General features: G+C 41.2%; 1 protein-coding gene across 2 annotated transcripts in view; it reads left to right on the forward strand.

Annotated features, from left to right (window-relative positions):
- The window catches only part of NUDT3 (nudix hydrolase 3), a 109,267-nt gene that overhangs the window by 47,273 nt on the left and 46,696 nt on the right, over positions 1-15,298 (forward strand). For both annotated transcript variants that reach the window (XM_079933576.1, XM_079933575.1), the window contains one exon: positions 8,882-8,992. In XM_079933576.1, the coding sequence (XP_079789702.1) occupies positions 8,882-8,992 (111 nt within the window). The remainder of the gene's footprint in view (positions 1-8,881; positions 8,993-15,298) is intronic.

Below are 15,298 nucleotides of genomic sequence, written 5' to 3' on the forward strand. Positions count from 1 at the left end.
ATTGAATACCAGGTAATATAAAGTGCTGTGTGTGGTTATCTTAACATTTGGACGTTCATTTGGAAAGACAGGGCAGGACACTCAATCACATAGACCTCTAGCAGTTTACGCCATACCCTGGGATATCTGTTCTTAAAATACCTTGTTCCTCCCAAAGTGAAAACTGTGCAGAATATCTGGTCATATCACAGTCTGTGTACTAGGCAGAGAATTTCCTCTTTTGTTAAATAAACAACCTGATTAGCTAGATAAAATGAAGGGATTTTGTAAACTGTTTATGTCTACTTGTTCCTCCTTTTTAGCAGTATTCTGAGCTCCTGTGTAGGGAAAAAAAATAGCTAAAGGGTAAAATGGCTTTAAAATTCTAAGAACTGAAACTGCTATTGGTTGGCCCTGTGATAATTTATTGATTTAATTTGAACAAGTTATTTCACCTCATACTCAGCATTATTCATCTTTTAGACATTTTATAGGGTCCTTGTGTCCAAGAACTTGTGGCAGCTGTTCTTTAAAACATTCTGTAAAAAAATGGTAAATTTGGGGAATTCCCTGGCAGTCCAGTGGTTAGGACTCCACGCTTCCACTGCAAGGGACACGGGTTCGATCCCTGGTTGGAGAGCTAAGATCCCACGAGCCAGAGAACGCAGCCAAAAAAAAAGGTAAATTTATCTGGAATCCAAACAAGTGCAGATAATTATTCACTATTATGGATCTGTTTTTTTAAAGTAATTAATTAATTAATTAATTTTTTGGCTGTGTTGGGTCTTCATTGCTGAGCGTGGGCTTTCTCTAGTTGCGGCAAGCGGGGGCTACTCTTCGTTGCAGTGCGTGAGCTTCTCTTGTTGTGGAGCACGGGCTCTAGGCACGCGGGCTCAGTAGTTGTGGTGCACGGGCTTAGTTGCTCCGCAACATGTAGGATCTTCCCGGACCAGGGCTCGAACCCGTGGCCCCTGCATTGGCAGGAGGATTCTTAACCACTGAGCCACCAGGGAAGTCTTCTTGTTTTTAAGAAGGGACACATAAACGGTTAGAATGGGCTTAACTGTAAAAGCAGTTTGCAGAGCATGTCACAGATCTGATAGGGTGCAGCCCTTGTGCCATCTGGGCTACCAGCAGAGCTATCTGGCAGTAATGGCATTGTTAAGGGGCTGTCGAATGCCAGGGGCATTGTGTTGTTGGAAATGAGATTATGTTAGGTGCGTTACTGCCTGCAATTTTCTGGAAATTAGTAATGTGTCTAAGATATATAGCTTGCTAATCAGGATTTTCCATGTTGTAGATTATCACCATAGATAATTGATTTTTTAAGAAAAATATTTCCAGAACTTTAACTTGGAATACCTAGAATATATCTACCCCTACTATACTGTTGGCAGTTGAGATTGGAAACTTGCTGGACACCACGGGGAGTGGAGGGTAAGTAGGGGGAATGGGGATAACTCCTCCAGCTAGAGCTTTGCAAATGCACATTTTCTCCCTTGTGTTTGTCTCTTCCCCTCTTTTTAGTGCCTGTCCAACATTTATATGATTATCTACTAGAAATATCCGTTAGACATCTTATTGAACTCTCAAATTCATATGTTCGGAGGACAGCTTCCCTGTGGCTCCTTCCTCCCCCCACCCTTCCACATTCTTCTTGGAGGGCAGCTTCACCATTGACCTGGCCTACATCCTGTCAGTCACCTGGTCCTGTGGACTTTTCCCTTCTGTATATCTGGAAATCTGTCCCTTCCTTCCAACTCCCACTTTTGTCCTCGTTCTTTCTCTGAATCAACTGCAGAAATGTATTTCTGCAGGTCTGCCCATATCCATCCCAAGTCAGAGTGACCTTTCTAAAACCCAAATTGGGTTATGTCATTTCTTCTGACAACCTCAGTGACTTACCCATTGCCTTCAGGTTTCGATCCAAACTCTTTATAATTGGACCTCTGCCTTTTTGTTCAACTTCCCTCATTAACCTTGTCTATTTGCTCTCTGCATTCCTTTTTTAAAATAGTTTGTTCCCTCAGTCAATGGTCCATTCTTTCATTTGCTCATCAAACATTTATTGGCCACCTATATGGGTCAGGCACTAAGCTTAAGTATGAGGCAATCAACGGAACCAATCCTTAGACCTTTCACTGATCTTTCACACTCTTAATCAGGATCAACTAGGTTATATTGCCGTGACATTTATCCTGAAATCTCACTGTTTTAACACAACAGAGTTTTATTATTTGTGATGATGCTTATCAGTCATGGGTTTTCAGAGGCTCTGCTCCACACAGGAACTCTCTTCCATTCAAGGGGTTCAGGCTTGTAGCTACACCAGCTGGAACTCACAATGTTCTTGGGCACTGTAACAGAGGAGGAAGGAGACTGGATGGGCTTCTCCCTGTCTCAGCCCAAAAGTGACACGTGTCCCTTCTGCTCATATTTCATTATGCAAAACTAGTCAAATGGTCCCACCTAACAGCAAGGGGAGGCTGGGTACCGTAGGCAAGAGCATGCAATATCTAGTGAGCATTGTGGTCTGTAGCACAGTCACTGAAATATAATTGGTCACCTGACTTATTGTCAATCTCATCCATTGAACTTTATTTATTGGCTGAGTTGGGTCTTCATTGCTGCATGCAGGCTTTCTCTAGTTGCAGCGAGCAGGGGCTATTCTTTGTTGTGGTGCGCGGGCTTCTCATTGCAGTGGCTTCTCTTGGGGAGCACGGGCTCTAGGCACGCGGGCTTCAGTAGTTGCAGCATGCGGGCTCAGTAGTTGTGGCTCGCGGGCTCTAGAGCGCAGCCTCAGTAGTTGTGGTGCTTGGGCTTAGTTGCTCCACGGCATGTGGATCTTCCTGGACCAGGGATCGAACCCACGTCCCCTGCATTGGCAGGCAGATTCTTAACCACTGTGCCACCAGGGAAGTCCCTCATCCGTTGAACTTTAAGTTTCTCAAGAGCTGAGGCTGTATCTGCCTTGCTTTGTATCCTAAGCACAGGGTCATACAGTAGGCTTCTGATGATTTTTTTGTTGAATGAGTGTCCTTGAACTTGGATTCAACTCACGTCACTTCCTTTAAGAAACCTTCCCTTACCATCCCCCCTGCCAACCTGGGTTAGGTGTCTCTTCCCATTGTCATTGTGGTATCCTGTGCATACCTCAGCCATAGCACTCCTCACCCTGTATTAGTACTTTTTTTTTTTTTTCTCCTCTGTCCACTAGATAATCAGTTTCTCTAGGTCAGGGACTATGGCTTTCTTTTAGAAATTCATATTTCTAAAAGAAATATGAATTTTATATTCTTTTGAAAATTCGTATTAAACAATTTTAAAGCAATTTTTTAAAACCTAAAAAATAAAACATTGGGCTTCCCTAGTGGTGGGAAGTGGTGGAATCTGGGAAGATTCCACATGCCACAGAGCAGCTAAGCCTGTGCGCCACAACTACTGAGCCTGCGCTCTAGAGCCCGTGAGCCACAACCACTGAGCCCACTGCCACAACTACTGAAGCCCGTGAGCCTAGAGCCTGTGCTCTGCAACAAGAGAAGCCACCGCAACGAGACGCCCACGCACTGCAACGAAGAGTAGCCCCTGCTCGCTGCAACTAGAGAAAAGCCCGTGCACAGCAACAAAGGCCCAACGCAGCCTAATTAATTAATTAATTAATTAATTAAAAAATTACTGAGAATTCCCTGGCGGTCCAGTGGTTATGACTCAGTGCTTTCACTGCAGTGGCCTGGGTTCAATCCCTGGTCGGGGGACTAAGATCTGGCAAGCTGCGTGGTGCAGGCAAAAAAAAGAAAAAGAAAAAAGAAATAAAATATTACTGTTTTAGCTGAAGCCCTTTATGTAAATCTCCCCACATTTCTTTATTTTTTCACTACACCCTTGTCCCTAATCAATATAATGATTTTTCTGTGTCCATGAGGATATTAAGTTGTCCGAGGAGGACCACCTAATGTCATGAATCCAAGAGTTCATATATGAATGGGTGTGTTCTGTGGGTTCGTTTCTCCATCTCTGCAGGGATATCACCTATCTTGATGAAAAGAGCTTCACAAGAGGTCTGATACACTTGGTTGGCTAGTCCCCCAGTTTGATCTGCCTCAAAATTGCAGAGGTTCTAACCTCTGCATCTCCTGTTCCTGGCTCATTGTAATGCCTAATGAATATTTGTTGAATAAATGACAAAATTTTTTTTCTTAGTGTGTCATTTTCAGAATCTCTTAGGAGCTTTGCCATTTATTTCTTTTTAGATAATTTGTATTTAAAAATCAAGCTTCAGAATAAGAATTTACTGACCAGAACACCACTTACTGTTTTGTAAGGTAGGAGGGAGTAAACCCTCTGGCTAAAATAAAGAATATTTTGTTTTGGTTTTTGCAGTAAATTTTCAATGGGTTGTCAAGGAAACTTACTGAGGAGAAGAACTATTTGCTGGTAATAGTGTTTGCTTTGAAGTATGACTACAAAGTAATGCAGCTCTCTTCCTCCAGCTGCAGTGTTATATGTAGTCTTACCTCATATAGTCATGCTTTGAATGTACAAAGCAATAACACTGGCTAGATTTACTCATTAATATTGCACATTTACTGATATTTAGAAATTAAATTATACTCTGTGGTACAAGTTTGCTTTTCTTTGCTTTAGCTTTGAAATGTCCCTTTAAAGGTCTTTCATTTGGACTATAACCTAATTGGATGGCCCTAGTCAGGCTTTGAAGCAAATGCTTAGGTTTAGAATGGCTGGTAAACACTTTGCCAAGAAGTGGGAAATCTCTAGGAAGAAAGACTACATGTGTTATTTATATAACAAATCAGTGAAGGATTAACCCATTTTTCTACTTTTTCTTCTTGAATCTCCCTTACAGATTAGATAGATATGACTTAAATGCCATTGTCTAGAGAGTCTTTGGAGGACTTTTTAAAAACTTTTTGGCTTGAATTAACAAAGATGGTTATATTTGGGTTTATTTTTCTTTTGATAAGGAATTTTTGAAAATGTAAAATTGGCCACAGTTATCGAGGAGAATGGATATGGCAGTGATCCCCTTTTTCCTTTATGGAAATGATTTAATATAGTAAAACTAAGGGTAACCTGAGAGGCCACTCCTCTGGAGTGTAGACTCTGAAGAAGATAGTGATGACACTGACTACTTTAGCTTTTAAAAAATTACTGTGATCTTAAAACTAGTTTTATTTTATTGAGCTGAAGTTCACATAACATTAACCATTTTAAAGTAAGTCTGTGGCATTTAGCAACCACCACTTATGTCTAGTTTCAAAACACTTTTCATCATTCAAAAATAAAACCTGTATCCATTAAGCAGTTATTCCCTATTCTTCCCTTCCTCCAGTCCCTGGCAACCACCAATCTCCTTTCTGTCTCTATGGATTTACCTATTCTGCATATTTTATATAAGTGGAATTATACAACATGTGACTTTTTGAGTCTGGCTTTCACTTACCGTAATGTTCTCAAGCGTAACATTTATGTTCCTTTTTATGGCTGAAAACTAATCCTTGTATGTATATGCCATGTTTTGTTTATCCATTCATCCATTGTTGGACATTTGAATTATTTCTGCTTTTTAGTTATTGTGAATAATACTTCTAGGAGCATTTGTGTCCAAGTGTTAGAGTACCCGTTTTCAATTCTTTGGGGTATGGCGTATACCTGGGAGTGGAATTGCTAGATCATATGGTAATTTTATGTTTAACTTTTTGAGGAACAGCCTAACTTCCACAGTGCCTAAACTATTTTACATTCCTACCAGCAGTGTATGAAGGTTCCTGTTTCTCTACATTCTTGTCAGTACTTATTATTTAAAAAATTGTAACCATTCTAGTGGGTGTTAAGTGGTATCTCGTGGTGGTTTTACTTTATACTTCTCTAGTGACTAATGGTGTTGATCATCTTTTCATGTGCCTGTTGGCTATTTGTATATCTTGTTTGGAGAAATGCTGTTTGTCCTTTTGTCCTTGAGTTGTATGAGTTCTTTATATATTTTGGATACTGGACCCTTATCAGATGATTTGCAAATATTTTCTCCCATTCTGTAGGTTGTCTTTTCACATCCTTGATAATGCCCTTCGATGCACAGAAGATTTTAATTTTGATGAAGTCTAATTTATCAAAAATTTTTTGGTTTTGTTTCTCAGGCTTTTGTTGTCATGTCTAAGAATTTGGCCTATGTTACCAAATCCAGGGTCATTAAGATTTACCCCTGTTTATTGTTTTAGCTCTTACGTTTAGGTTGTTGGTCCACTATGAGTTAATTTTTGTATATGGCATGAAGTAGGAGTCCAACAAAGACTCTTATTTAAAAGCATAATTTCATGAAACCTCCACATTGTACTTTTTAAAAATTAATTATTTGGCCGCACCCTGTGGCTTGCGGGCTCTTAGTTCCTCAGCCAGGGATTGAACCCAGGCCATTGCAGTGAAAGTGCCGAGTCCTAACCACTGGACCGCCAGGGAATTCCCTCACATGGTACTTTTAATATCCCTTGATTAAATATATATACACACCAACCTAAAACTACTGTGGATTTTATATTATTTTAAGCTATTCCATGTTCTATTAATCAAAGCAGAGTTTATATATATTTTTTAAAAATAGTGCTTGTAAGTTTAAGACATTATTTTCTCAGTCCATGGGCTATATATTGGTGACTGTATATGGATTCATGGATTTCCTTCTTATATCTTTTTTTTTTTTTCGGTACGCGGGCCTCTCACTGTTGTGGCCTCTCCTGTTGCGGAGCACAGGCTCCGGACGCGCAGGCTCAGCGGCCATGGCTCACGGGCACAGCCGCTCCGTGGCGTGTGGGATCCTCCCAGACCGGGGCACGAACCCGTGTCCCCTGCATCGGCAGGCGGACTCTCAACCACTGCGCCACCAGGATGGCCCACCTTCTTATATGTTGTGGTCCCCTCTAAGTCTGCAGATCATAGATTTTGTAGAAGAACATCAGGAGAATCTATCATGGCAAGAAGAAAAGGGATTAAAGATGAAGAAAAAGGTAGAATTTCCAAGGGCTCATAGTTGCAGAGACCTTAAGTGGGAGAGAGAATACTGGAAGGTAGGTAACTGGAAGTTAGTGGTGGGATCTGTGAGTGCCAGAGAGGAAGGAGTGATTTCTTTCAGGCAACAAAGATGACTGCAGAGTAGAAGTTAAGTGCTGGGGAGTGGAGGGGTGGGTGGGGAATACGGTTTGGAATAGGGCCTGAAGCCCAAAAGACATCATCAGAAAGTGATTGTTTAGGGAGCAATTGAGGATTCCTTTAGTTTTGGAAATAATGCCAACCCAATGCTACCTCCGAATTAGGAGTAAAGCTAACTTTATTTAACATCTGTCCTAGGGAGGGTTAAGGAAAAGAAACTAAGGAAATTCTAGATTTTATTTCAACCATGACTCCAGTACTGGTTAAGTTTGAATTAGTAACCTATATTCTGTATCAATATTTTGTGTTTGTTTGGTTTCTTTTCATTTCTTTTTTTAAAATTAATTTTATTGCAGTATAGTTGCTTTACAATGTTGTGTTAATTTCTGCTGTACAGCAAAGTGACTCAGTTATATATATATTCTTTTTCATATTCTTTTTCATTATGGTTTATCACATGATATTGAATATGGTTCTCTGTGCTATACAGTAGGACCTTGTTGTTTATCCATCCTATATATACTAGTTTTCATCTGCTAGTCCCAAACTCCCAATCCTTCCCTCTGCCACTGCTCCCCCCCACCCTGCCCTTGGCAACCACAAGTCTGTTCTCTGTGTCTGTGAGTCTGTTTCTGTTTCATAGATATGTTCAGTTGTGTCATATTTTAGATTCCACATATAGGTGATATCATACAGTATTTGTCTTTCTTTCTGACTTACTTCGCTAAGTATGATAATCTCTAGGTCCATCCATATTGCTGCAAATAGCATTATTTCATTCTTTTTTATGGCTGAGTAGTATTCCATTGTATATATATGTACCACCTCTTCTTTATCCATTCATCTGTTGATGGACATTTAGATTGTTTCCTTGTTTTGGCTATTGCAAATAGTGCTGCTGTGAACATAGGGGTGCATGTATCCTTTTGGTTTTGTCTGGGTATTTGTCCAGGAGTGGGATTGCTGGATCATATGGCAACACTATTTTTAGTTTTTTGAAGAACCTCCATACTGTTTTCCATAGTGGCTGCACCAATTTACATTCCCACCAACAGTTTAAGAGGGTTCCCTTCTCTCCACATCCTCTCCAGCATTATTATTTGTAGACATTTTAATCATGGCCATTAAATGTCATTTCTTGATAAAGTTTCCTAGTAAAGGAATTCCAGGTTTATCTCAGCTGAAAGAATGACGAAAAGAAATCTTTCTAGTCCTCATGTCAGTGAGAGAGTTAGGTTCTCAGCACATACTTAGAGCTTAGGGTGATGTGTAGTATTGGCCTATGGCCATCTAATGGAGCAGGAACTGGGGCACACAGGAGTGAGAACCTTGGAGGGAAAGTTGGGACTGTGGTGCCAACTAGGGCCAAGGCCAGCTCTTCATAGCACTCACAGGCTCATCAGTGACAATCTTTGTTTTTTGTGTTTTTTTGAGTGTCTTTGTCAGCTGTGTGTTCAAAGGGCTTTAGAGAAACGAACAAAGGAGAGGATAGATTGGACAACTGAGTGAGAGTCCGAGGGGGGAACACATAATGGCCACTGGTTCAGATGCCCTTCTGCTTTTACTAGGCAGATTGTCTGCTTTTTCATACAGAAATGAAAGCTACTTTTCAAGAAGTGATTTGGAGAGGTATCAACAAAGAATGGATCTTAGGTATTTTTTTGTGGTGTTTAAACTCTGAATTTGTATGAATGTGTCTTTTTGAGTTTTTAACTACCCATGTGACCTCTGTGACTTTCAGGTGCTACTCGTGAGCAGTAGTCGCCATCCAGACCGATGGATTGTCCCTGGAGGAGGCATGGAGCCCGAGGAGGAGCCAAGTGTGGCAGCAGTCCGTGAAGTCTGTGAGGAGGTGTGCACTGCAAACAAAGGGCATGGCTGTACCTTGTCATCATGAACCTGTCATGTCTGTGTAGTTCATTAATTTATCACCACTCACTGAATGAACAGACTCATGATCACAGAAAGAAAGCACTTAACAGTTACCACATGCCTCCTTGATTAAAGGGGCAGTCAGGTTGTGACATGGTGATGTTTATCAGGCACTCTGTGCAAGGGGAGGGCTCATAGTAGTGACCGTATGTGATTATACCAGACAGGCCTTTGTGATTTCCTATGGATCTCTTCCCACACTGTCTCTGTTACCTGTGGCAGAAGATCAAGAATCAAATAGTTCATCAGCCCATAGAAATAAGAGGAGTAAGCAGTATTGGTATTAATGGCTTATTCTCATTAACCTTTGGGTGAGGAGGAGGCAGCCCTTGTTCTCCTGTGCTCCTTGGGTCCTGGCAATAGAGCAGTGGCTAAAGCAATACTTCTGTTAGCCAGAAGTTGTTAATGGTGCACCTTGAGAGACAATAGTATCTTCTTTTTTATTTGGTCACATGATATTCAACATATATATATTGAGTTCTTGGGCCATGCCCAGTATATCTTACTAGATACTCTAGAATAAACAGTCAGAAGTCAAATCTCTTGGTTCCCTTACTTCAAGGGCTTACAATTTCGTTGGGGAAACTGAGAAACAAATTGCAATTCAAAACCAGGAGGAAGGAACTAGTGTTTCTCCATAGCCTCTTGTGGCAATACCACGCTCTGCTCTGCTTATGCTAATCTCCTTTAGGAGTCCTAACTCAGTGGTGTGAGTTTTACCACCTCCATTTACTTGCCTTGACTACATAGTGCTTTTTAGATCCATTTCCTTGTTCCAGAAGGGACTTAAGACTGATTCTAAGGACATAAAGTAGAGTTTAGAAAAAGTCTAAATTCTGCATTTCTTTTGGGTCAAGCCCTTGCTGAAGTCTTCTTCGACTAATTTTACTTTGGAATACCCAAGGAATTCTTTCCTTGCTCTGAAGTCCTGCAAACTTGTGTTGACTTGTGCCACTCTCATTTTATCATATATCTGTGTATCTATAACTAGATTGTAACCTCTAAGGGCAAAGATTATATTGCCCATTTTAAATCCTCCCTTCTTGTGCCTAGTACACAGCTGGGTGAATAGAAAGTAATTAATACATGCTTCTATGACAGATGGAACATAAAAGTCCTGAAGAAATACCCCAATTGGAAATTATCAGAGTTCTATCTGGAGGATCTCAAAGGTTTGACTGTTCAAATAAGTGTGGTAGGGCCAATTGGTGGACCTAAGCTACATAATTTTGATTTCAATCCAGTTGGCTTCTGTGAGTTCTGAGGCACCTAAGGCAAAAGTGATGTTTGACAGTTATTGCGGCTCTGTGGATTCAGACAGGTTGTTGGAAGACCTGAAATAGACTGATGGTTCTAGAATAGAGAGGAAGGAAAAAATTCAGAGATCTTTGGGCAAAACTTGCTGCCTGGTTTAGAAGTTTTGGGTGAAGTGTGACAGCTTTACCTCTGCAGAGCACATTTGGATTTGGCATCTGTCTCAGGAAAACTTATACCCGTTGTTGTTACTATTGTTTCGTTGAGTGCTACAGTCGAATTGTCCTTGGGTTATATAAGTGCAACTAAGATGTAGAAAACTAGATGATTGCAATAGGAAGTACGTGAGGGAGTTGAAAAGGATATAGGGTTACCCTTTTGTTTCCTGGAAATTACATACCATCCTTCAGTAGGTAAAAGGGGGAATAAAGTGGAGAATAAAGTGGAGTTGGGACATGAGAAGGTGAACAATGCAGCACAAATAATTAAAGTATGCTTTTCATATGGTCAGTATCTTACCTACCTCCTGTCTTAAAGGGAATCCCAAGCTTGAAATTAAATGCTGCCTGCCATTCTCAGCCCTGAAGAATCCTGCCTGCCTTTGAGCAGATTTTTTACTCTCCAGTCAAGAGTCATATCATACCCTGTTCTTTATTCCAGCATTATTGAGAGGATAAAGAATAAGGTACCAAATAAACCAAATATTCGTACAAACACTATAAATTAGAGAAATGTGTCATTATAAAGACAGACATTTCCATGGCTTACATCAAAATAAAATGGAGGGGGTGGCTTTTCTAATTCCACGTCTATCAACGGAGAATAAGACTTGAATCAGAGAGGATGTAGGTAGATGTTTTTTATTACCCTTGAAGGGTAGCTTTTGTAAGCAGAAACCACTGTTCAGGGGTTTATTTAGTTTTCAAAATGTTATGACTTTTTAAAAGCACACATTCAAAAACTTTGTTCTTTCCTAATGCTTGCAGATCTGATTGCTATATTTATAAGCATAGGAGATTTTTAAGGGGCCTTTGGATAATGTCATTTTTAAGGGGCCTTTGGATAATGCTTAGGCCAGTTCATTGAAGACTTTTAGATGTTTCAAATTACATTTATAAATTTAATTAATTTGATTGCTTTTTAAAGAACGTCAGTTGTCTGACTTTAAAAAAATGAAAACCTTATGAGGCTCTTCAGCAAAAAGTCCTGTGAATGTCATGTATTAAACTTATAAATCAGATGAATCTTAAATATTCCCATAGTGTATATAAACTTACTGAGATTTTCAACTTAAAATCACAAGTCAGAAATAAGTTATTCAGTTATACTTTCAAAGTTGAGGTTACCGTCTAATAGGCCAAATTCTTTTAAACATTAGAAAATCATAAAATATGTCTGGTCTCCTTCATCTTTCCTGTTAAATGAGGCCAGGACTCAGGGGTGGCCTGTTAGGAAAGGTCGATCCAGTTCACTGCAGCTCAGTCAAGACTATAACTTCACAAGGCTGACTAGCGGTCATGGAATCCACGTGGGTGGTGATGGGTACTGAGTGAGCCATCTGTAGTATCTGGCATACTAGGCTAACTTTGTGCTTCACCCTGAAGGTCTCTTCCTCCATGCAGTCTTCATGATTCCTCCCTGTAGTCTTCATGATTCCTCCCTGCAGACTTGTTCTCCGTATGTGTTTCCATTGCAGTCTGTACTTCTAGCATCGTATTTATCATGTTTTATTCATATCGCTTGTCTAGTTGTCTTCTGTGCTAGACTTTACACTCTGTGTAGCCAGGTACCATTCTTTCTTGCTCACTGTTGAATCCCCAATGCTTAACTCATAACAAGTGCTGAACAAAGTAAGTGCTGCAGTTTTTGGCGTGACCGCTAGAGCGGCCACATAAATGCAATTGAGGTAGGCCCTTTTGGGTTGTCAGGAGTAGACATAACATCTACAGGCCCCTCAGTTAATTGAGGGAGAAGAATATGGCAGTATCACAGCAGCTGTCCAGCCAGGCTGTGCAGAACTGGAAACTTAGGTCACAGAGCACAGGCAGGCCTTGCTCGCAGTGGGTGGATGGATGTGGGAACGCACTGTAGCTCAAGAGCCTGGTCACCATACCAGAGGCCCAGCGCCTCTCTTCCACTGTGGAGCGCTGCCTTTCTAATGTCTTCTTAGCCTCCCAGCTTCTGCTTACCACTTTTTTTTTTTAATTTATATTATTTATTTATTTTTGGCTGCGTTGGGTCTTCATTGCTGCAAGCGGGGTTTCTCTAGTTGCAGTGAGTGGGGGCTACTCTTCGTGGCGGTGCGCGGGCTTCGCATTGCGGTGGCTTCTCTTGTTGCAGAGCACGGGCTCTAGGTGCGAGGGCCCAGTAGTTGTAGCACGTGGGCTCGGTAGTTGTGGCTCGCGGTCTCTAGAGCGCAGGCTCAGTAGTTGTGGCGCACGGACTTAGTTGCTCCGCGGCATGTGGGGTCTTCCCGGCCAGGGCTCAAACCCATGTCCCCTGCATTGGCAGGCGGATTCTCAACCACTGCGCCACCAGGGAAGTCCCAGCTTACTACTTTTTGTTTGGTGTTTTTCATCCCTTGTGCATCACTAACCTGTCTGTTGACTCACTCTGTCTGTGTATCTCACATTCAGCCTTCCTGAGAGAGGACTTGATCGGTTTTGCCTACTTACAACCTTCAGAGCTGCCAGGCCACATCAGTTTCTAGCCATTTTGAAGATGTCTGCTTTACCTTTGCATCAGTTGCTGATTTCTTATTCCTCTAACTGAGCTCAGAGTGGCAAGGTCATGTGCTATAAAACATGACAGCCTGGGGCTTCCCTGGTGGCTCAGTGGTTGAGAGTCTGCCAGCCCACGCAGGGGACACGGGTTCGTGCCCCAGTCCGGGAAGATCCGACATGCCGCGGAGCGGCTGGGCCCGTGAACCATGACCGCTGAGCCTGTGCGTCCGGAGCCTGTGCTCCGCAACGAGAGAGGCCACAACAGTGAGAGGCCCATGTACCGCAAAAAAAAACACAAAAAAAACCATGACAGCCTGTGCTTAAGTACTGCCTGCAGCAGCTGTACCAATGGTATGTAGTAAAAAGATATTTAATAACACAGGGAAATATTTGTAGCACATTCCTAAGTGATCAAAGCAGGTTATGAAACAATATTTATGATAGAAAACCATTTAGTGGGGAAGAAGTATGTGTGTCTATTTGTACAGAAAGAATAGATAACACTACTTGTACACTTACTATGTGCCAAGCTGTGTTTAAGGGTTTTGCATATGTCGCCTCATTTCCTCACCAGATCCAATAAGGTAGGAACTGTTATTATCTACATTTTACAGGTTGAGATTCAATGAGATCAAGTAATTTGTCCTGGCACACCAGGACAAATTGTGCCCAGCTAAATGTGCTCAAGTGCTCAAGGTAAGATTTGAATCCAGAACATCTAGTCTTAGCACCCACACTCCTAATGCCTTGAAAGAATGCCCATCAGATGTTCACAGTGGTTATCTTTGGGTTAGCTCTTAGATTATCAAGTTTTCTACATTGAACATATATTTGTTACTATAAAAATTTTCTGTATAAACGTGAATGGAATGAGGTTATTAAGTAGTTTATCATGGCATTGTCAGTCCTAGATACCATAAAACTCAACCTGTTCTGAAGCTTTGTTCAACCCAGCTTAAAACTTTTAGCATATTGGCTGAATCTCAGAAACAGATAAATCTGTAGCACTTGAAACATTACCAGTCACATTTAAAGGGCTGAACTTCCGTGGCAGTCCAGTGGTTAAGACTTCACCTTCCAATGCAGGGGGTGCAGTTCTTCCCTAGTCAGGGAGCTAAGATCCCACGTGCCTCTCAGCCAAAAAACCAAAACATAAAACAGAAACAATATTGTAACAAATTCAGTAAAGACTTTAAAAAAGGTCCACATTAAAGAAAAAAAAAACCAAAATCTTTAAAGGGCTGAAATATTCCCTTTTGGAAACTAGCTTCCATTTTTTAGCTGCTTCTAGTTAAAGTCCTATTGTAGTGACCCCTCAAAGGGATGAGGCTTTCTCCCAGGACTGACCATGGGCCTTGGTAACAGTGCATCTCTAGCAAAGGCTAGTATGAGCCAGCCATGTGATGCTCTCTCTGTAATAAAAAAGAAAAGCACTTCTTTGTGAGGTTTTCAGAGCTATTCTTTCTTGCTAATTCAATGGGAAAGGTAAAACTGCTGGCTGACAGGGAAGAAGAGACGCTGGATCTGAAACTGTTCTGTCCTCTGTTCAGCTGTTATGTTTCCATTTCTTTCATCCATTCTGACCTCAGCCAAACCAGGAATGTTATCACAAAGATACAGTACATCTGAAAACAGAAACAGGAAAATATTATGTGCAAACTTCAGCTGCATTCTCTTCAAGGGTGACAAAGATGGGTACCTTCTGCCTTTAGAGAAATGTAGCCAGTGATAACTGAGAGTGTGGCCAAATGCCAGTTCCTTTTATCTGCTGCCTCATGTCTGGACAAGGTCCATATCCATATCCATTTCTAGCATATAAATTATAAAGATTTTGTAGGCAGACTGATAATTAACCTGTGACATAGGCCTAGCTTTAAAAAAAAAAAAAAAAGGAACTTGTTCTCTGACTTCCTCACTTGTGTCCTAATATCACACTTCTCTGCTGCTCCTTTGTCTCCTACCACCTGTTGCTTTGCCACATAAATTCACCATCATGGAAATTTTTTCAAGTCAGTGATGTCGCCTTAAACTTCCCTGTACCTTGCTGCCCTCCCTCAAGTTTTTGGGTTTTTTTGTTTTGTTTTGGCCTCACCGCACAGCTCATGGCTTATATTTCCTCGACCAGGGATCGAACCTGCACTGCCTGCAGTGGAAGCATGGTGTCTTAACCATTGGACCGCCAGGGGAGAATTCCGTTAAGTTTTTGATACACTGTCTTATGTAAACATTTCACAGCATGTTTGACTGAA

The sequence above is a fragment of the Stenella coeruleoalba genome (assembly GCF_951394435.1).
Source record: "Stenella coeruleoalba genome assembly, chromosome: 10".
Lineage (NCBI taxonomy): Eukaryota > Metazoa > Chordata > Mammalia > Artiodactyla > Delphinidae > Stenella > Stenella coeruleoalba.